The 15,135-nt window shown below is 41.8% G+C and overlaps 3 protein-coding genes across 6 annotated transcripts in view; 1 reads left to right on the top strand and 2 right to left on the bottom strand.

Moving 5' to 3' along the window:
- Nucleotides 1-4,011, bottom strand: part of tecrb (trans-2,3-enoyl-CoA reductase b) — a 10,343-nt gene extending 6,332 nt beyond the window's left edge. Inside the window, exons 1-2 of one of the 4 annotated variants that reach the window (XM_043238113.1) lie at nt 3,566-4,011; nt 1,149-1,199 (exon numbers count right to left, since the gene is read on the bottom strand). In XM_043238113.1, coding sequence (XP_043094048.1) covers nt 1,149-1,199; nt 3,566-3,580 — 66 coding nt within the window. In that variant the 5' untranslated portion in view covers nt 3,581-4,011. Of the gene's footprint in view, nt 1-1,148; nt 1,971-3,565 lie in introns of those variants that run through there. The other 3 variants (XM_043238114.1, XM_043238111.1, XM_043238112.1) reach the window with 3 other exon arrangements.
- A 309-nt stretch (nt 4,012-4,320) lies between these two features.
- Nucleotides 4,321-7,189, top strand: dnajb1b (DnaJ heat shock protein family (Hsp40) member B1b). The gene is made up of 3 exons (XM_043238115.1): nt 4,321-4,873; nt 5,737-6,284; nt 6,366-7,189. Exons 1-3 carry the CDS (start codon nt 4,654-4,656, stop codon nt 6,597-6,599), a joined length of 1,002 nt encoding a protein of 333 aa, XP_043094050.1. The 5' UTR covers nt 4,321-4,653; the 3' UTR covers nt 6,600-7,189.
- LOC122344098 (adhesion G protein-coupled receptor E3-like) lies at nt 6,909-14,996 on the bottom strand. The gene is made up of 19 exons (XM_043238099.1): nt 14,952-14,996; nt 14,732-14,770; nt 14,553-14,594; nt 13,781-14,155; nt 13,640-13,696; nt 11,836-12,216; nt 11,701-11,757; nt 11,506-11,537; nt 11,217-11,288; nt 10,899-11,085; nt 10,176-10,295; nt 9,894-10,075; nt 9,635-9,796; nt 9,358-9,564; nt 9,048-9,280; nt 8,901-8,967; nt 8,732-8,823; nt 8,273-8,435; nt 6,909-7,589 (listed from the first exon to the last, which is right to left on the bottom strand). The coding sequence occupies exons 1-19, from the start codon at nt 14,971-14,973 to the stop codon at nt 7,533-7,535; spliced, it is 2,547 nt and encodes an 848-aa protein (XP_043094034.1). The 5' UTR covers nt 14,974-14,996; the 3' UTR covers nt 6,909-7,532.
- Between the last annotated feature and the right edge of the window lie 139 nt (nt 14,997-15,135).

Here is a 15,135-nt window from a genome sequence, read left to right as displayed (position 1 = left end):
AGCCACCACCAACACAAACAGGACTGAGCGGATCTCCCCGAAGACCTGGAGGAAACCTGTAGACGTATAAAACCTGAGAGAAGGGCTTCATCTGACGATCTGTACACGAGAGCGACTAAAAGCATAAATAACCGACGCACACCGAGTTCATGAAACATTAACTTCATATCCCAGAAGCACGTTGCAAAAAGGATCTATGTCCTCGGTTTGGCAGATAAGACTAGAACTGGACTGAACTGTAGTTTCAGCTGAAAGAAACGAGCACGGATCGATCTTAAAATATATCAGTGTCTTTTAAAAAGCACGGTGATGTTTTATGTCCCGAGTGAACCATGCCCTAATCCTGGCTTAGTCTAAGCCCCGTCCCTGAAAGCGGCCTATGGTTTCTTTAATTAAAAAATAAAATAAATAAATGCACAAAACCTCTGCTTGCAAATGCATTCGTCACAATAAAAAAAAAAAACATGAAATATTACCAGTTGCCTACTAAAAATTAACTATTAAATTAGCAAACTTTAAAACTTAGCAGAAAAATCTTCCTCTAAATGTACTTGGAATTGCATTTCTTTCTTGTTGCAAGGCGCCACAAAACTACAACCTCCGAGCACACTTTAACTCAAATGTAAACGCGACGGCGTTAAGCTAAACCCGTTTATTTTTCCCGCCGAAAAGGGGAGCCCCGCTCGGTCATCATCCGTGACGTCGGCGGGGGAAGCGGCGGCTAATCCGAGGACACGCGAGCGATAATCCCCACACTCTCCAGACACCTCCTCACAGGAAGACCTCGAGCTGCGTGCAAGAGTACACCGAGCTTCTATAGATAGATGAGGGTCCGACGGGGCATCCCTTTGAAGACGATCGAGAGCGATAAGACAGCCATGTCTCTCAGGCGCAGTTTGGCTTTTCTGTTGCTCTGCTGAACACAACCAGAGCTAAAACCGTCTCAAATACATCATCGTTTTGTCAAATTGCAATTGCATTTTTTCCCCCTCGTTTTTATTAAGCGCTGAAGTCTAAGCAGCAAAACTGCAGCCAGCTGTAAATTAAAAGAACAACAGGCGACGAAGCGATAGACACGACTAGCGTAGGTTTAGCACGCTTGAACAACGCGAGAAATCCAGTGGAAATGGACTTGAGACGTCTCCTACCTTGTCCAGGAAGCAGAGCTTGTCCTTCGTCTTGGCGTCCAGAATCTCCACCTCGAAAAAGACCACAGCTTTCTTAGTCTTTTTAGCCGGTTTGCGTTTGGCCGGGGCCCCGGGGGCCGGAGCCGCGGCCCCGTTCTGAGCCTTTTTGGGCTGCGTGGCCTCTAAAGCCAAGGCGTCCATGCTGTCTGTTTTATTTGTCCTCTTTCTGCGAGTTTTCCCACTTCTTTCCTCTCCTAGTCCCTCTCTCACCTCCAAAAACGAGTGCTGGACGGGAGCGTCACTGTCAGCTGTGGAAATAAATCTCTCTGTCTGTTTCCCCACCCCTCTCTCTCCCTCTCTTTCTTTCTTTCTTTAACTCGACCCTCCTGTCTGTGTTGTCACCCTCTTGTTCACAGATATATTTGGCCCCAGACCCCCCTAAAAACATGCAAACTAATCAACAATACTCACATCTCTCTCTTTCACTCACATTAACTTTATTCTTTTTTTTCCCTATTTTTTTGTCTGAACCTCCAGAGGAAACGTGACCCTTCCCAGTCATCCCAATGTGTGCTAATTATAACTCGCCTTATGGATGCACGCACACACACACACACACACACACACACACACACACTTAACAGGGTCCAGTCATCTCATCCAGAGACAACCAATATTTACACAAACCCACCTGAACCTACATGCTGGGTGACTTTTGCCCCCTTACGCAGTAGTCATAATGTAAAAATTATTTCCTGGGTGCATATACATATCAATTCTAAAATAAATAAATAAATAAATACAGTTCATTATTATCACCATCATTATCATATTTTTTTTTTTAGCTGTCATTGTGTTGTTTTTTTATAACCCAACAGAGGTTTAATTAATATTCATTTAAATGCACAACGAAAAAACATTCTTTTTGAAAATTAAAAAAAAAAAAAGAATATTAGAGTTTATTATTAGTAGTATTATTATCATTGTTTTTATTGATTTTTACAGTTTTTTTTTTTTTTTATGTGTCACGTGTTTTATTAACCACCCCACTTCAGTTTAATCAATATTTAATTTAAATGCACAAAGAAAAAAACACTGTTCTTTGAAAATGGTTGAAACTAAAAGAGAATAAGAAATACTATTATGGAGTTTATCATCATCATTAATTGCTCTTAACTGATTTTCGCAAATAATGTTTTTTAAAGTCGTCACTGTGTCTGCAGTTTAATTAATATTCACTTAAATGTAACAATGAAAAAAATATATATTAGAACTTAAATGTTCTTTGTTTACATATAATTGAGCATTTTCTATAATAATAATAATAATAATAATATTATTATTATTATTATTATTATTAAACGACAGCTGTTAATTTTATTTCCTGATAAACACGGTGATAAATTTTCCAGATTTATGTTTTTGCCGGTAGCGCGCGCAGCTCGGGGCAGCGCGTTTTAGGAGGGAGGGGAGAGAAAGATTATTAATAACTCAGAAAGGCATGAGCAGATGACACTAGAAGAAATACCCACCGCCTGGGAAAGAGTCTCCCAGCAGCGCGGGACACAACCGACATCGTTTCAAAGCTCGCCTTGAAGAGAAACACCCCGCAAGAGACGCCGGTTTGTCCGAAGAAGCGCGTGAGTGCGTGAACACGGTTTTGACATCACGTGCAATGTCGGTTTACGTCTTAACGCGTGACTCTTTAAACCGATCGCAATCCCACGCGTCCTCTCCCGCGCCCCCTCGCGTCGGTTGCGTCGCCCGACTTTGACCCAACCTGTTCCACGCGTTCAGCGAGCGAGCGAGCGTTACATCGGCGCGTGAAACCTCTTCAAACGCTGCGTGCGCTCACTGCACGCGCGCTCACGCTAAATCGCCGCGGAAACACCCACTTCCGGGTTCGTGCAGAACGGAGCCGGGGCTTCACCGCAAAGTCATCGAATTAGTTAATATTCACCAGCACGCACGCAAACACTGCTTAGGGTTAACGCGACTTGATTGTGCTTATCGACATAATAATAATACTAATAATAATTCATACGGATCAGTCGAGCGCATCCCACTGAGAAAGGCCTTTATCCATCACTCCGGGGTTAACTTGATTAGCGACCGTCTCTCTGAAGCTGCAGGCGATCCCGCCGGTGCACGCGCTGCGTGGTAACGCGGGAGAGCCCGCGGAGACGCGCCTCGGCTCGAACCCGCAAGCCTTCTCTGCTCCAGGACGTAAAACCTGTCCCGTAGCAGATGGCTCCGTGCCGAGCGGTTAGGCCGAGGTGCTGTCACCGCAGCGTGCTCCTCTAATCCGCAGCCCCGGCGTCTGACGCGTTCGTTTCCGCGCGGCGCGGTCCTTTCTCTGACCCGGCGGCGCAGGGGAACGCGCGCCCGAACGCGCGCACGGTCCGGTGAAATATGGAAACCATTAAACGGCGTCTTACCTCGTAATGCTTCATTTTCGCAGTTTGAATGGCTTATCCCGGCCGGCTGAGAGACAAGCCCGAAGTCCAATCGAACAGAACGGAAGATGCCGCGCGACCAATGACCGGAGACCGGCGAGCGCGCGCCGACAAATACACAGAGCCGCGCTCGAGCTCGTCATTGGGCGAGCCGCCTCAGGGACGCCTTTTCGCGTCACCGGCCAATCTGAATCCTATTAGACGCGTAATGCGTTAATGAATAAACACGGCGGGGCTCCGCCTAGCGGCGGCGTGAGGCCAGGCATGCGGCAGGAAAGAAAGAAACGTATTGATAAGATGCTCTTTGTTTGGAAACGATGACAGCAGGGGAATGCGAGGACAGCGATTATCCGTTAAAAAAACGGCTGTGGAGTTGCATGAGTGAATAGATAGCAAGCGAACTGAAATTTTTTACATTATGGTACTCTCTCTCTCTCACGTGCGCGCGTGCACAGTCTTGATGAGGGACACGACAAAATAGATGCATTTATATATATATATATATATTTATATATATATATATATATATATATATATATATATATAATTTGGTAACTTAAGTCATTAAGGTATTAAACAGTTATTCTACAAATTAACGTGATATATTTTTAAAAAAAAAGTAAGATAAATATACAAAGTTTTAAAACTATTTGAACATATCCTTAATATATCCTTAAGTAAGTAAATTAATTAAATAAATAAATAAAAGACAAAAAAGTGCGCACGAAAGACTTTCTCGGTCTGATCTGTGAAAGCGTCCGTTATGACGTCACGCCAATACGTTTACCTCAGACTTGTGCGTCTTTTTTTTTTTAAACGGACGCAGTTTTCTCGCAGGAAACGGTTTAGTTTCGCGGATCGTTTTGGGTGGAGCGGGAGCACGTGGTTCGGGTGTGGAAACAGCCAGCGACTTTGAGAAATTTCTCGAACTTTCCTCGCGGTTTCATAAAGGGCGGGTGCCGCGGCGAGGCCGGGACATAAACACACACAGGCGGACGGGACGACTACCTCTCCTTGCGACATCACTCCGCTTGAGTCTTGGAGAGTAGCGACTTTAAAAAGCGAGCTCGATGGTGAAGATGGGGAAGGATTATTACAGTGTGCTGGGCATACAGAAAGGCGCGTCTGAAGACGAGATCAAGAAAGCTTATCGCAAACAGGCGCTCAAGTACCACCCGGATAAAAACAAGTCGCCCGGCGCCGAGGAGAAGTTCAAGGAGATCGCGGAGGCTTACGACGTCTTGAGCGACCCGAAAAAGAAAGATATTTACGATAAATTCGGGGAAGAAGGTGAGTAAAATCCTGTGACGCAGATAGAGACGGGGGGATTTAAGACGCGCCGCAGTTAACATTTGGATCGGTCGTTTAATCTGTGTTTTTGATTGAGAGAAACGGTCAGGGGAAGCCGCCGTAATAAGTTTGTTTCGGAGCGTCGCGCGCTCGCTGGAAGATTCTGAAAGTCACGTGGCAGAAAGAGGCGGGGCGTGCTGTCAGCGGTTTCGTGCGCGTTTCGCCCCGGGCTCGCGTCCTTCTGCACAGACTTGTCTGTTTTTAAAGAAAACGTAGGGGAGAGTGTCACAGGATAGCATATTTTACAGCATTCCCCGTATGTGCAACCGGATTTAGTGGAATGCAAAACTGGTTAGTGTCTTCTGTTAGTCATCGAAGCATTACAAAAAAATAGATCGAAACTGATAAATAACAGATTGGAGATTCAGTTTTTCATTTTAAATAAATACTGTGGTACTATACTATATACTGTTACTATACTATGGTAAAATAAATGTTTGGTGAATCCATTATGTTGGCACATTTTTTTACTTTTGTGTTTTTCCTCTTTTTTTTTTATGGCGTCGATGTGGCAACAATTAAACATCATAAACGTTATGCTAGGATATATTTAAACCACATGTGTTGCAACGCATTAGTTTGTGCACCACACTCCCCTGCAATACAAATTATAACAGTAATGACTATTAAAGACGAGATTTTCCATAAAAAGGAGGTTGGTAAATTCCAGTTGGGAGGGATTGATATTCTCATCAGGTGTAGTAATAGTTGGGTGATTAATATTTATTAAATATTTGAAAGATAGTAAAGCTTTTGGACCCTACAAGTCTGTAATATGTAACCTCGTTGTTTGCCGTACTCAGGACTGAAGGGAGGCGTCCCCGGCGGAGGCGGTAATTTCTCCTACAGTTTCCAAGGTGATCCTCATGCGATGTTCACAGAGTTTTTCGGGGGACGGAACCCTTTCGAACAGTTTTTCGGACGCAATGGTGGCATGGGCGAGGATATGGAAACCGACGACCCGTTTGCCAGCTTCGGCATGGGTTTCCCCCGCTCCTTCAACACGGGCAGCCATGGCGGGAGACCGGGGAAAAAACAGGACCCTCCGGTGACCCATGACCTGAGGGTCAGTCTAGATGAAGTGTTCACCGGCTGCACCAAGAAGATGAAGATCTCGCGCAAGCGCCTGAACCCCGACGGAAGAACGACGCGCAGCGAAGACAAGATCCTCACGGTGGAGGTGAAGAAAGGCTGGAAGGAAGGAACCAAGATCACTTTCCCCAGGGAGGGGGACGAGACGCCGACAAACATCCCTGCAGACGTCGTGTTTGTGGTCAAAGATAAACCCCATCCCGTGTACAAACGAGACGGATCAGACATTATTTATCCCGCAAAAATTACACTCCGAGAGGTAAGACTTTAAGAGTTTCTTTGCCAAAAAACGTTTGCGCTCCCTTAGCATCTTTCTGATCCCTTTTCCCTACTTTCTCAGGCACTTTGTGGTTGCACGGTCAACGTCCCAACGCTGGATGGCCGCAAAATTAAGTTAACTAATCCGGACATTGTTCGTCCCGGGATGAAGCGCCACATGACCGGGGAGGGTCTTCCTCTTCCGAAATCCCCAGATCGCCGCGGGGACTTGGTTGTCGAATACGAGGTCCTGTTTCCCGAAAGGTTGAGTCAGAGTGCCAAAGACACTATCGCGAGCGTGTTGCCGGCTTCTTGAGCTGCGTGTGTTACAGCGCCGCTGCTTCTTGGGGATTTTGGGTTTCATAGCATTAAAGATGAATTTTGCTGCAAAACAAAACATGCCGCCATTGAGAGACCATCTGAACCAAAACATAGCTGGACTGGACTGATGTATGCAAGCTTCCAGCTGTGGTCTCTGGGCCAGTGTTTACAACGTCGTCTCGGTCAAAAGACGGACAGTCCAGGGTGTGGTGATGTGTGGGGATACATAAGGGTTTTTTTTCTGATACCTGAGGAAAGGCTTTCTGTGAAAGCGACCTGTAGTTGTTCTTCCGTTACAGTTTAATGGAGACGTTTGGTAACATCGTGAGAAGTCATTCACAATGTAGTAGTTGCCCGAAGAGATCCCTGCTTGGATCACCCCTCGTCTAAGTATGTGAATCAGCACATGCAAAAAATGACCTAGACAGCAAATTTACAGGAAATTTTCTTTTTATATATATATCTAAATGATATTGAACTCTCGGTTTTTCTCAAATGATGTTATGAATTGTTCTAACTTTTGTCTCTGAAATTTAATTTATGTTGCATCACATTGTTGATATTAAACAGTATGTGGGGCACCTATTATTTTTTCCTCTCCGTTCTGTAATTTTTTTTTTCTTGTCTTAAATATTTTGTATAATGGCAGTAGCTGAACCGGTGATACTGCGTAACGGGTAACCATTATTATTCATATAAATGGCTTGCTTAACAGAAAATATAAAAATTTACAAATATGCTTTTGTGATAAAACATATTATATTCCTATGTACTATGAAATTATTTCAGCCCCTTCGAATTATTTTATAGGTTTATATCAGAGTAAACGGAAGTAGTGAAATTCTTTGCTGAGACTAATAAAACAACTTAATGATAGAATTAATTTTATACTAATGGGACTCATTTTCTGAACGTGACGTCGTAGTCCTCAGGGTTGTTTGGCACAGCAAAGACATCTGAAGAACTTCCTGTACTGCTGTCTGACCTGGACAAGAATGAGAAGAGATTCAATTTTAACTTTGGTTAAGGAAAAAAACTAGCCATGAAAAGAGTATATTTTAAAATGATGTAAGACTCAAAGGTGCTGCATTAAAGGTGCAGTGTGTAATACTTAGGAGGGTCCATTGACGGAAATGCAATGTAATATATGTAACTGCGTTTTCAAAGGTTTACAAAGATGAGCGAGTTATTTATATCTTCCCTTACGTGGAAGTCGCCATCATATTTGTACAGTAACCATCAAAGGACAAACAGGACATGTTTCGACGAGCAAGTAACAAATATTCGCAATAACATATTGATATATTGAATAATCAAGTAAATATAATTCCTTAATTTGTACTTAAGGCACCGATGTACTTCAGGGGGAACGAATATTTATTACACAGTTGTCAGATTTCATTAAATAGGAAATTTAATCGTAAGCTTAATGATCAGTTCGAAAGAATTTGATCTTTTCCAATACAAAGAGATAGGCGCTGCACTTGGGTGCCCAAAAGGCGTTTCAAAGATGGCTGCCAAGTGGCATAGACTTTGCTAAAACCAAGATAAAAATACAATGCTCAATGTTATTCTTCTGTAAAACAATGTAGCTGCCTGTAATATTAAGCCAAGTGGCTTAATTCAAAACAATAGTAGGTAAGGCTGATAGCCAGAAACAATTCTGACCTCGTGATTGAGGACACAGTAGATCAGGAAGATGAAGGTTCCCTGCTGAGAGTTCAAGATCACGAAGAGGATCTCCAGCTCCTTACTCTCTTCAGTGAAGAAACCCAGAATCCAGGAGCAACCAAGAACCACAAACTGAGCCAGAGTTTTAAACACCATAATCCTGGGAAAAGGAGCAAAGATAATGCATATTTATTGTCTTTAGCAGTGATTCTCAAACCTCAAACCTGGAGGACCCCCGCCCTCCACATTCTGTATGTCTTCCTGTGTCTGACACACACATTTAAGCTCTTGGAGTCTCTACTAATGAGCTGAATATCAAGTGTGTTTGATTAAGGAGACATTTAAGGAGACATATATGGAGGTGTGGAGCTTCCAGGAATGTGGTTGGGAAACACTGGTTTATAGTAATACTTTATATGCTTTTCCTTACAGCAATAACAGTATAATTTTGATTACTTGTTATTTTTCAACTGTGAAACATCAGCGTTCAGTTTTGTCAGAGACGAGTACAGATTGATGATGATGCAGATAAAGAGAATTATGTTCAACTGCAAAGCAGAAAAACACCAAGAATTAATATCAATATTTTACTTTAATACAAATCAAAATCATTAAATATTCTTACAGCTAGAATGATGCAAACAGGTCCCAGAAAACTCCAGATGAAGCCTTCATCCATCTTAATCCAGCAGCTGTTTGGAAGAAGATACCGTTTGGAGTTTATAAAGAAATGAAACAGTATTAGGGGAAAAAGGAGAAAACCCCAACTCACTGTTCACTGCCGTATCCATCAGGAACCAGACCGACAGACACACACACCACAACCAGAGAAACCACATATCCAATCACACACAGGAATCCACTGCTAAGCACCTCCTTCTTTTTGGAGCTGATCTGTGATAGGTTCTTCACACAGATGAAGAGCAGCACGGCTTCAATGAACATCCACACAAAGGCGGAGAGAAAGAGGAAGTGCAGAAGGCCTGCGATCACGGCACACAACTCCTGGAGACCATGAGAGAAGGTTATGATGATTCTCAGTGAGACTGTGCTGAGCTGTAGTGCTCCTTCATCTTCCTCACCTGATGAGGTCGTATGAGCTTCAGGAACTGCTGTGTGAGCAGAAGCAGAAGGTGAGCCAGCAGAAGACTGATGCAGATGTTGATCCGAGCCACATTATTCACTCCAGGACTCCACTGACAAAGGGCAAAGGTCAACAGAGCCAGACTGAAGAACACCAGCCCCACGATCACACACACCATATTCAACAGCTCCATCAGTGAGTCTCTCTGAGAAAACATGAGAACATGAGAGAAAAATCTGTGCTGTTCTTCAGTGTTCACTAGAAATGTTCTGTACCTCTGGTGGACGGCTGGTTTGCATGATGAGGGCGAATGTGGAGAGATGAACACAGGAACACACAGTGAAGCTGCTGTTGGTCTCTAAAACAGAACAACCATCTACAATCCACTCGCTGATATTCCAGTACACACAGGACAGAGAACCACTGGGATCAAACTCCTGGAAACAGAAGAAGAGAATGATAAAACGCTGGATGTTAGATGTTTTCTGTGCCATCAGTTCTCAGTTTTGACAAAAACACGGTTCAGTCTCTCACTCTGATGTGTTTTAGGGTGAAGTTGACTGGTTTGGTGAGTTTAGTGTTGGTGGTTCTAGGAAGAGTAGCTGAGATCACAGTAGACAGCATGGTTTTAATCGTGTCATTTGATGTGTTGAAGAAGTCTGGCTTCAGAAGATTCTCCATCATAGTGTAGCTCATGAAAGCCACAGCAGCTGATCCTGTGAAATGTGGAAAATAACTGAAAAACTGAAAGTGAACATGATTTCATTGTGCATATCATTTATTTTTATTTAATTCACATAAAAACATTTCACATACTTGTTTCATTGTTGTTCTTGGCGATCCCAATAAGATCGATGTCCACAGAAGCATTTCTTGTTTCAAGTTGAGGTATTTTATCTAAGGTGACATTTGGTCCGACCATGAAGACTTCTACCTCTGTTGTAAAATACAAGCTGCTCGATTTAACAACTTTTAGGACTTTTTTTTCAATTGAAGATTCATTCAGTCTGCACAAATATAACGTGACTAGCAGGGTGTTCCTTATCTACCATTTAAAATGATAACTCTGAAAAATCCAACTCTCGCCCCCTAGAAAGTGACTCTGGCTAGAAATAGTTTTTCCAAGCATATTTATTTCAAAGTGCATTATGCTATAGGAAGTGATGTCAGAACCAGCTATTTATTTTGGTATTATGATCCAAATCACATGCTCACACACACACAAAGGTTTAACAGCCACCAGCAGTCTAGCAGATTAACATTTTAGTTACTATATTGTATATCGTGAAATACACACTCCTTAGTTAATAGTTCTGATGCACAATGCACATTTATGTGTTGTTATTGTGTATATTGGTTGCATTTGAATGTGTGGAACTGTAGATAACTAAAAGGATAATTATTAGTATTAAGTACTAAGCAGACTTGAATGAAAGGGTGAGAGCTAAAAAATTTACATTTCACAAATAAGAGACACCCTGACTGCTGCTGTCTAGACTAAAAATCTCATCAATAACAACTGCATGTGTCTTCACTTACCTACAGCAGGAAGAGTAAAACTGACACTGTCGCTTGTGTCTGTGGGCTTCACTAATGTAGAGATGAGTTTCTCGCTGGCTTTTAACAAACTGTTTCCATAGGAGGCTAATTCAGTTGTGCTTGCTGATGAAGACTCTACAATCCTCTCCACAGAATTGAGGACCGCCGTAAAAATTTTCATCACAGTCTAATTTATTGACCGGAAAAATACAGTTACTTTACATGTAAATGTCAAGAACGACACTAACACTTCACTAATCATCTATTATTTAGCTACATTTGATTAGATCATCGATTGTTCTTCTCTTGAAGACTTACAGTCGCAGGAAGCTCTTCCGCCGTAATGTTTTCGATATGCTCAAGAAGATGCTGAAGACATTCTAGAGAAGTCTGTTTTTGAAATCACAATGGTGAAGATTTTGATCAGGTTTATATATTGATAGCTAACACAAATGATCTTAACCACGAATCAATAAAGAATATCTAGAAAGTCAAATTAAAGTCATATTAAAATATCACAATGCACATCTTATTGCACTGCTCTCTGCACTGTAATTGATAGAAGTCGAGTCCAACTTTAAAACTTAGTTTCAGAAATGTAACTTACAGTGCATCCTTCCGGCAGCGTTATATTTATAACTGCAATAACAAAAATAATAATTTTGAATCAGTAAGAATCCACTGTTCATTTTTTATGAATAGATTAGCAACCAACAGTACTACATAGGCTTATTTATTGTTCATTTCTACAGATCTAAAAAAATTCAGGCAAGACTAAATCCAACAGTTGAAACTGCATTACCAGCTGAGCTCGTCTCTGGTGCGACCGTTGTAGTAGGGCTGGTGATGTTAGTAACAGCTGAAAAAATACTAATGAGTGAACATCAACGAATCAACAATCAAGCAAATAATACAGGGCTCGTGTAAATTTAATCACCTGCACAGTATGCAGAGCATTTAGTTGGACTAACCAGCTCATAGACATAATAATTGCCTGGACAGGATTTGACTTTAATGGGAAAAGACCCGTAATAGCAGCAGTAATTGTCCCAGTGACCGCAGACATCTCGAGTGACGACTCCATCTGTAACAGCTGGATGTCCTCCAGGAATCCACAGTGGGATTACTGAGCCACAGCTGTACCGAGCGACACACGTGTCTGGGATCTGAGCGCTCACATTGTTGATAAAGAGACGATACCAGCCGCTCCAGCTGACTGAGGTGTCACACATGTATGTGTTTGATTTCTGACTGCTGTTGCCTCTCCATGGTTCGTCCAGCACAGCATAGCTGATGCAGGGATCAACAGAGGGATAAGCTGTTATGAAAACATACAAAAAAAATGAGCAGTTGTGATTAAGACCATACTTCATTAGGGATTATAAGAAATTACATCCAATTTACATTCATATAATTGATTCATTCGTATATCTTTTGGTAGAATTCCCTTAGCACTCTTTTACGTATAATCTCTCTTCATGGCTTTTTGCCATGTTTTTACAAAAAATGTAACTACTACTCTGCGTGCTGTGCGACACAATATCTTCAGGAAACACTCCTAGGTGTGACCAGGTGCGATTCGGGATTGGAAGCTTACCAGCTGGTAAGTGTCGTGGGCTCGTTGACACGGGGCAGTCCTTACATCCACTCACATACCTTTTCACATCCCTTGCCATCTTTGGCCACCAGAAGCAGGGTGAAAACTGTCGAACCAGTCGTGATTCTCAGGAGCTGGCTCGGAGGCGACTAGAGGGCAGACCCACTGGATGGGGTTAACGAAGAGTCCTTTGGGTAGGTTGTTTTCTGGATTCTCTGGACCTTCTGTTTTAGCGTAGATACGAGATCAGCCTTGATGTTCTTGTGTCCAGGATGATAGGGGACGATGGAATTATAATGGATAAAGAATAAAGCCCATCAGGCCTGTCTAGAGTTCAATCTCTTCCCAGCTCTAAGGTATTGCAGATTCTTATGATCAGTCCATAACACAAAGGTATGTGCAGTGGCCTCCAGCCAATGCCTCCACTCCTCTAGAGCCAGTTTGATAGCTAGGAGCTCCCGGCTGTCATAGTTTATTTCCACTGAATTGAGCATCCTGGAGAAGTAGGCACATGGATGGAGCTGGTTTCCCCTGCTGTTGGGATAGGATGACTCCTTGATGCATCAACCTCTAGAGTGAATGGGAGTTTGGGATCAGGGTGTACCAGGAGAGTCCAGGACAGAGACTTGGGCTTGCCTTTCAGTAATGAGGTTAACGGGCTGGTGATGATGCTGTAGTTATTAATAAACCCGCAATATCCCAGAAATCTTCATTTACAGAAGTGGGCTCTGGCTTGGCTTCAACCTTTCGCCTTATCCATCTGCACGCCCTTGGAGTCAATGACATATCCCAAGAACTATCCCAGGTGCTTTGGTTCTGAGTTGTTTATTCCTTTTTCATTTCTCACGACACCAGTTACTAGTTAAAAATTCAAATCTTCCTTACAAACGCACACCAGTTACATAACATTTGACTTAAGCTATGCATTTCTGGGCTCAAATTGTAATTTCTTACAATTTATGCACGTGTGAATTATCTCAGCTGCTTTGAAGACAATCTTGGATCTAAGGTAAAACTCCAAGAAAAAGCCATGCTTGCAAAATGAAAACCTTAAATAGTTAAGAACCATAACCTTCTAAAAATACAGTCGACACATTCATCAGACTAGAAAATAAGCTGATAGAGACACATTGTTTTACATTACCAGTTGAGATGGTCACTGGTGTGGTGGCTGTAGAGCTGATGTTAATGCTGCTAACATCTGAAAATTTGGATAAATAGTGATTGTTGACTAGATACACAAATATCATGCATTTGTAGAAAGAGCTCATGTAAATATAATCACCTGCACAGTATGCTGAATTGCAGGTAGTTGGAGTAACCAATTCATAGACATAATAATTGCCTGGACAGGCTTTGACTTTAATGGGGTAAGACCCGATATAGCAGCAGTAATTATCCCAGTGACCGCAGACATCTCGAGTGACGACTCCGTCCTGTACTGTCGGGTGTCCACCACGAATCCACAGCGGGATTTGGGTGCCACAGCTCTTCGGTGCAACACATGCGTCTGGGATACGAGCACTCAAGGCGTTAATGAAGAGACGATACCAGCCGGTGGTGACTGACCTGTCACACACGACTGAAGCATTTGTATTATTTACGGCTCTCCATGGATTGTCCAGTACAGTGTAGTTGTAGCAAGGGTCAGAGGAATTAGCTGTTATGAAAATATTTTAAAGTCATCACATTTCTAAAAATATATGTTTGGTTGTTTTTTTTCAACAATGGGATTGAACCCCCTAAATTATCAACACATGCAAAGATAATTGTTGATTGTCACGTTGATTCTTGATGTATAATTGATTTAGCAGTTAAATTACTTTCTTGTTTTTGTATTTTCTGATAATTCATAAAAGTATGACAGCCACTCCACTGTTTTAACCTCACACTGTATCATACATTATTCACGAGAACCACACTTGTGAGAAATTATTAAAATAGTAATAAGGTTCTTCATTAAGTGCGCATCTGAGCAGAAAAACAATGGTTGTTTGTACATCAGCTCAACACACCAAACTAAAGACGATCAAAAACACCACAGAGCAATACGTTACCAAATGAGCTTGTCTCTTGTTGTCTTGTAGGGGTAAAGACATCTGAGAAAAAAATACTAGCTAATTAAAACATTGTAAAGAGCGTAATATGATTAAACTCTTTGCGCAGAAATATGCGGGCCCAAATGAAAATAAACATAAACAAGAATAATAAAGCAAAACACACAAATCATACTTACACAGCATACAAAAGAGGAGAGTCGGTGCTCTTATGAAACCTGTAATAAAATATCAAAAGGAAAAAATCAATAAAAACAAATGATTTATTTTTTTAATCATTTTGAGATTATTTTGCAATGTTACTGTACATGATAAATACACTAACCTCTCAAAAGAGGAAGTCATTGCAGTTTATGTTATCTGTTTATCTAAATAGTGATAGTTTAAGGACACCCTCACCTTTATGAAAAGAGGAAGTCATTGTCAATTTTGGTGGTCCAGTGTTTTTTTATAAACAGTTTTTTAGAGACAAGAGGTGATCTCTTTATCTAACAAAAATAAATAATAACAGGCAGAGGACAGTGATGGAGACACTTCATTACAGTTATATATATATATATATATATATATATATATAACATGC

This window comes from Puntigrus tetrazona, chromosome 1, assembly GCF_018831695.1.
Source record: "Puntigrus tetrazona isolate hp1 chromosome 1, ASM1883169v1, whole genome shotgun sequence".
Classification (NCBI taxonomy): Eukaryota; Metazoa; Chordata; class Actinopteri; order Cypriniformes; family Cyprinidae; genus Puntigrus; species Puntigrus tetrazona.
This window is presented reverse-complemented; position numbering and strand designations above follow the sequence as displayed.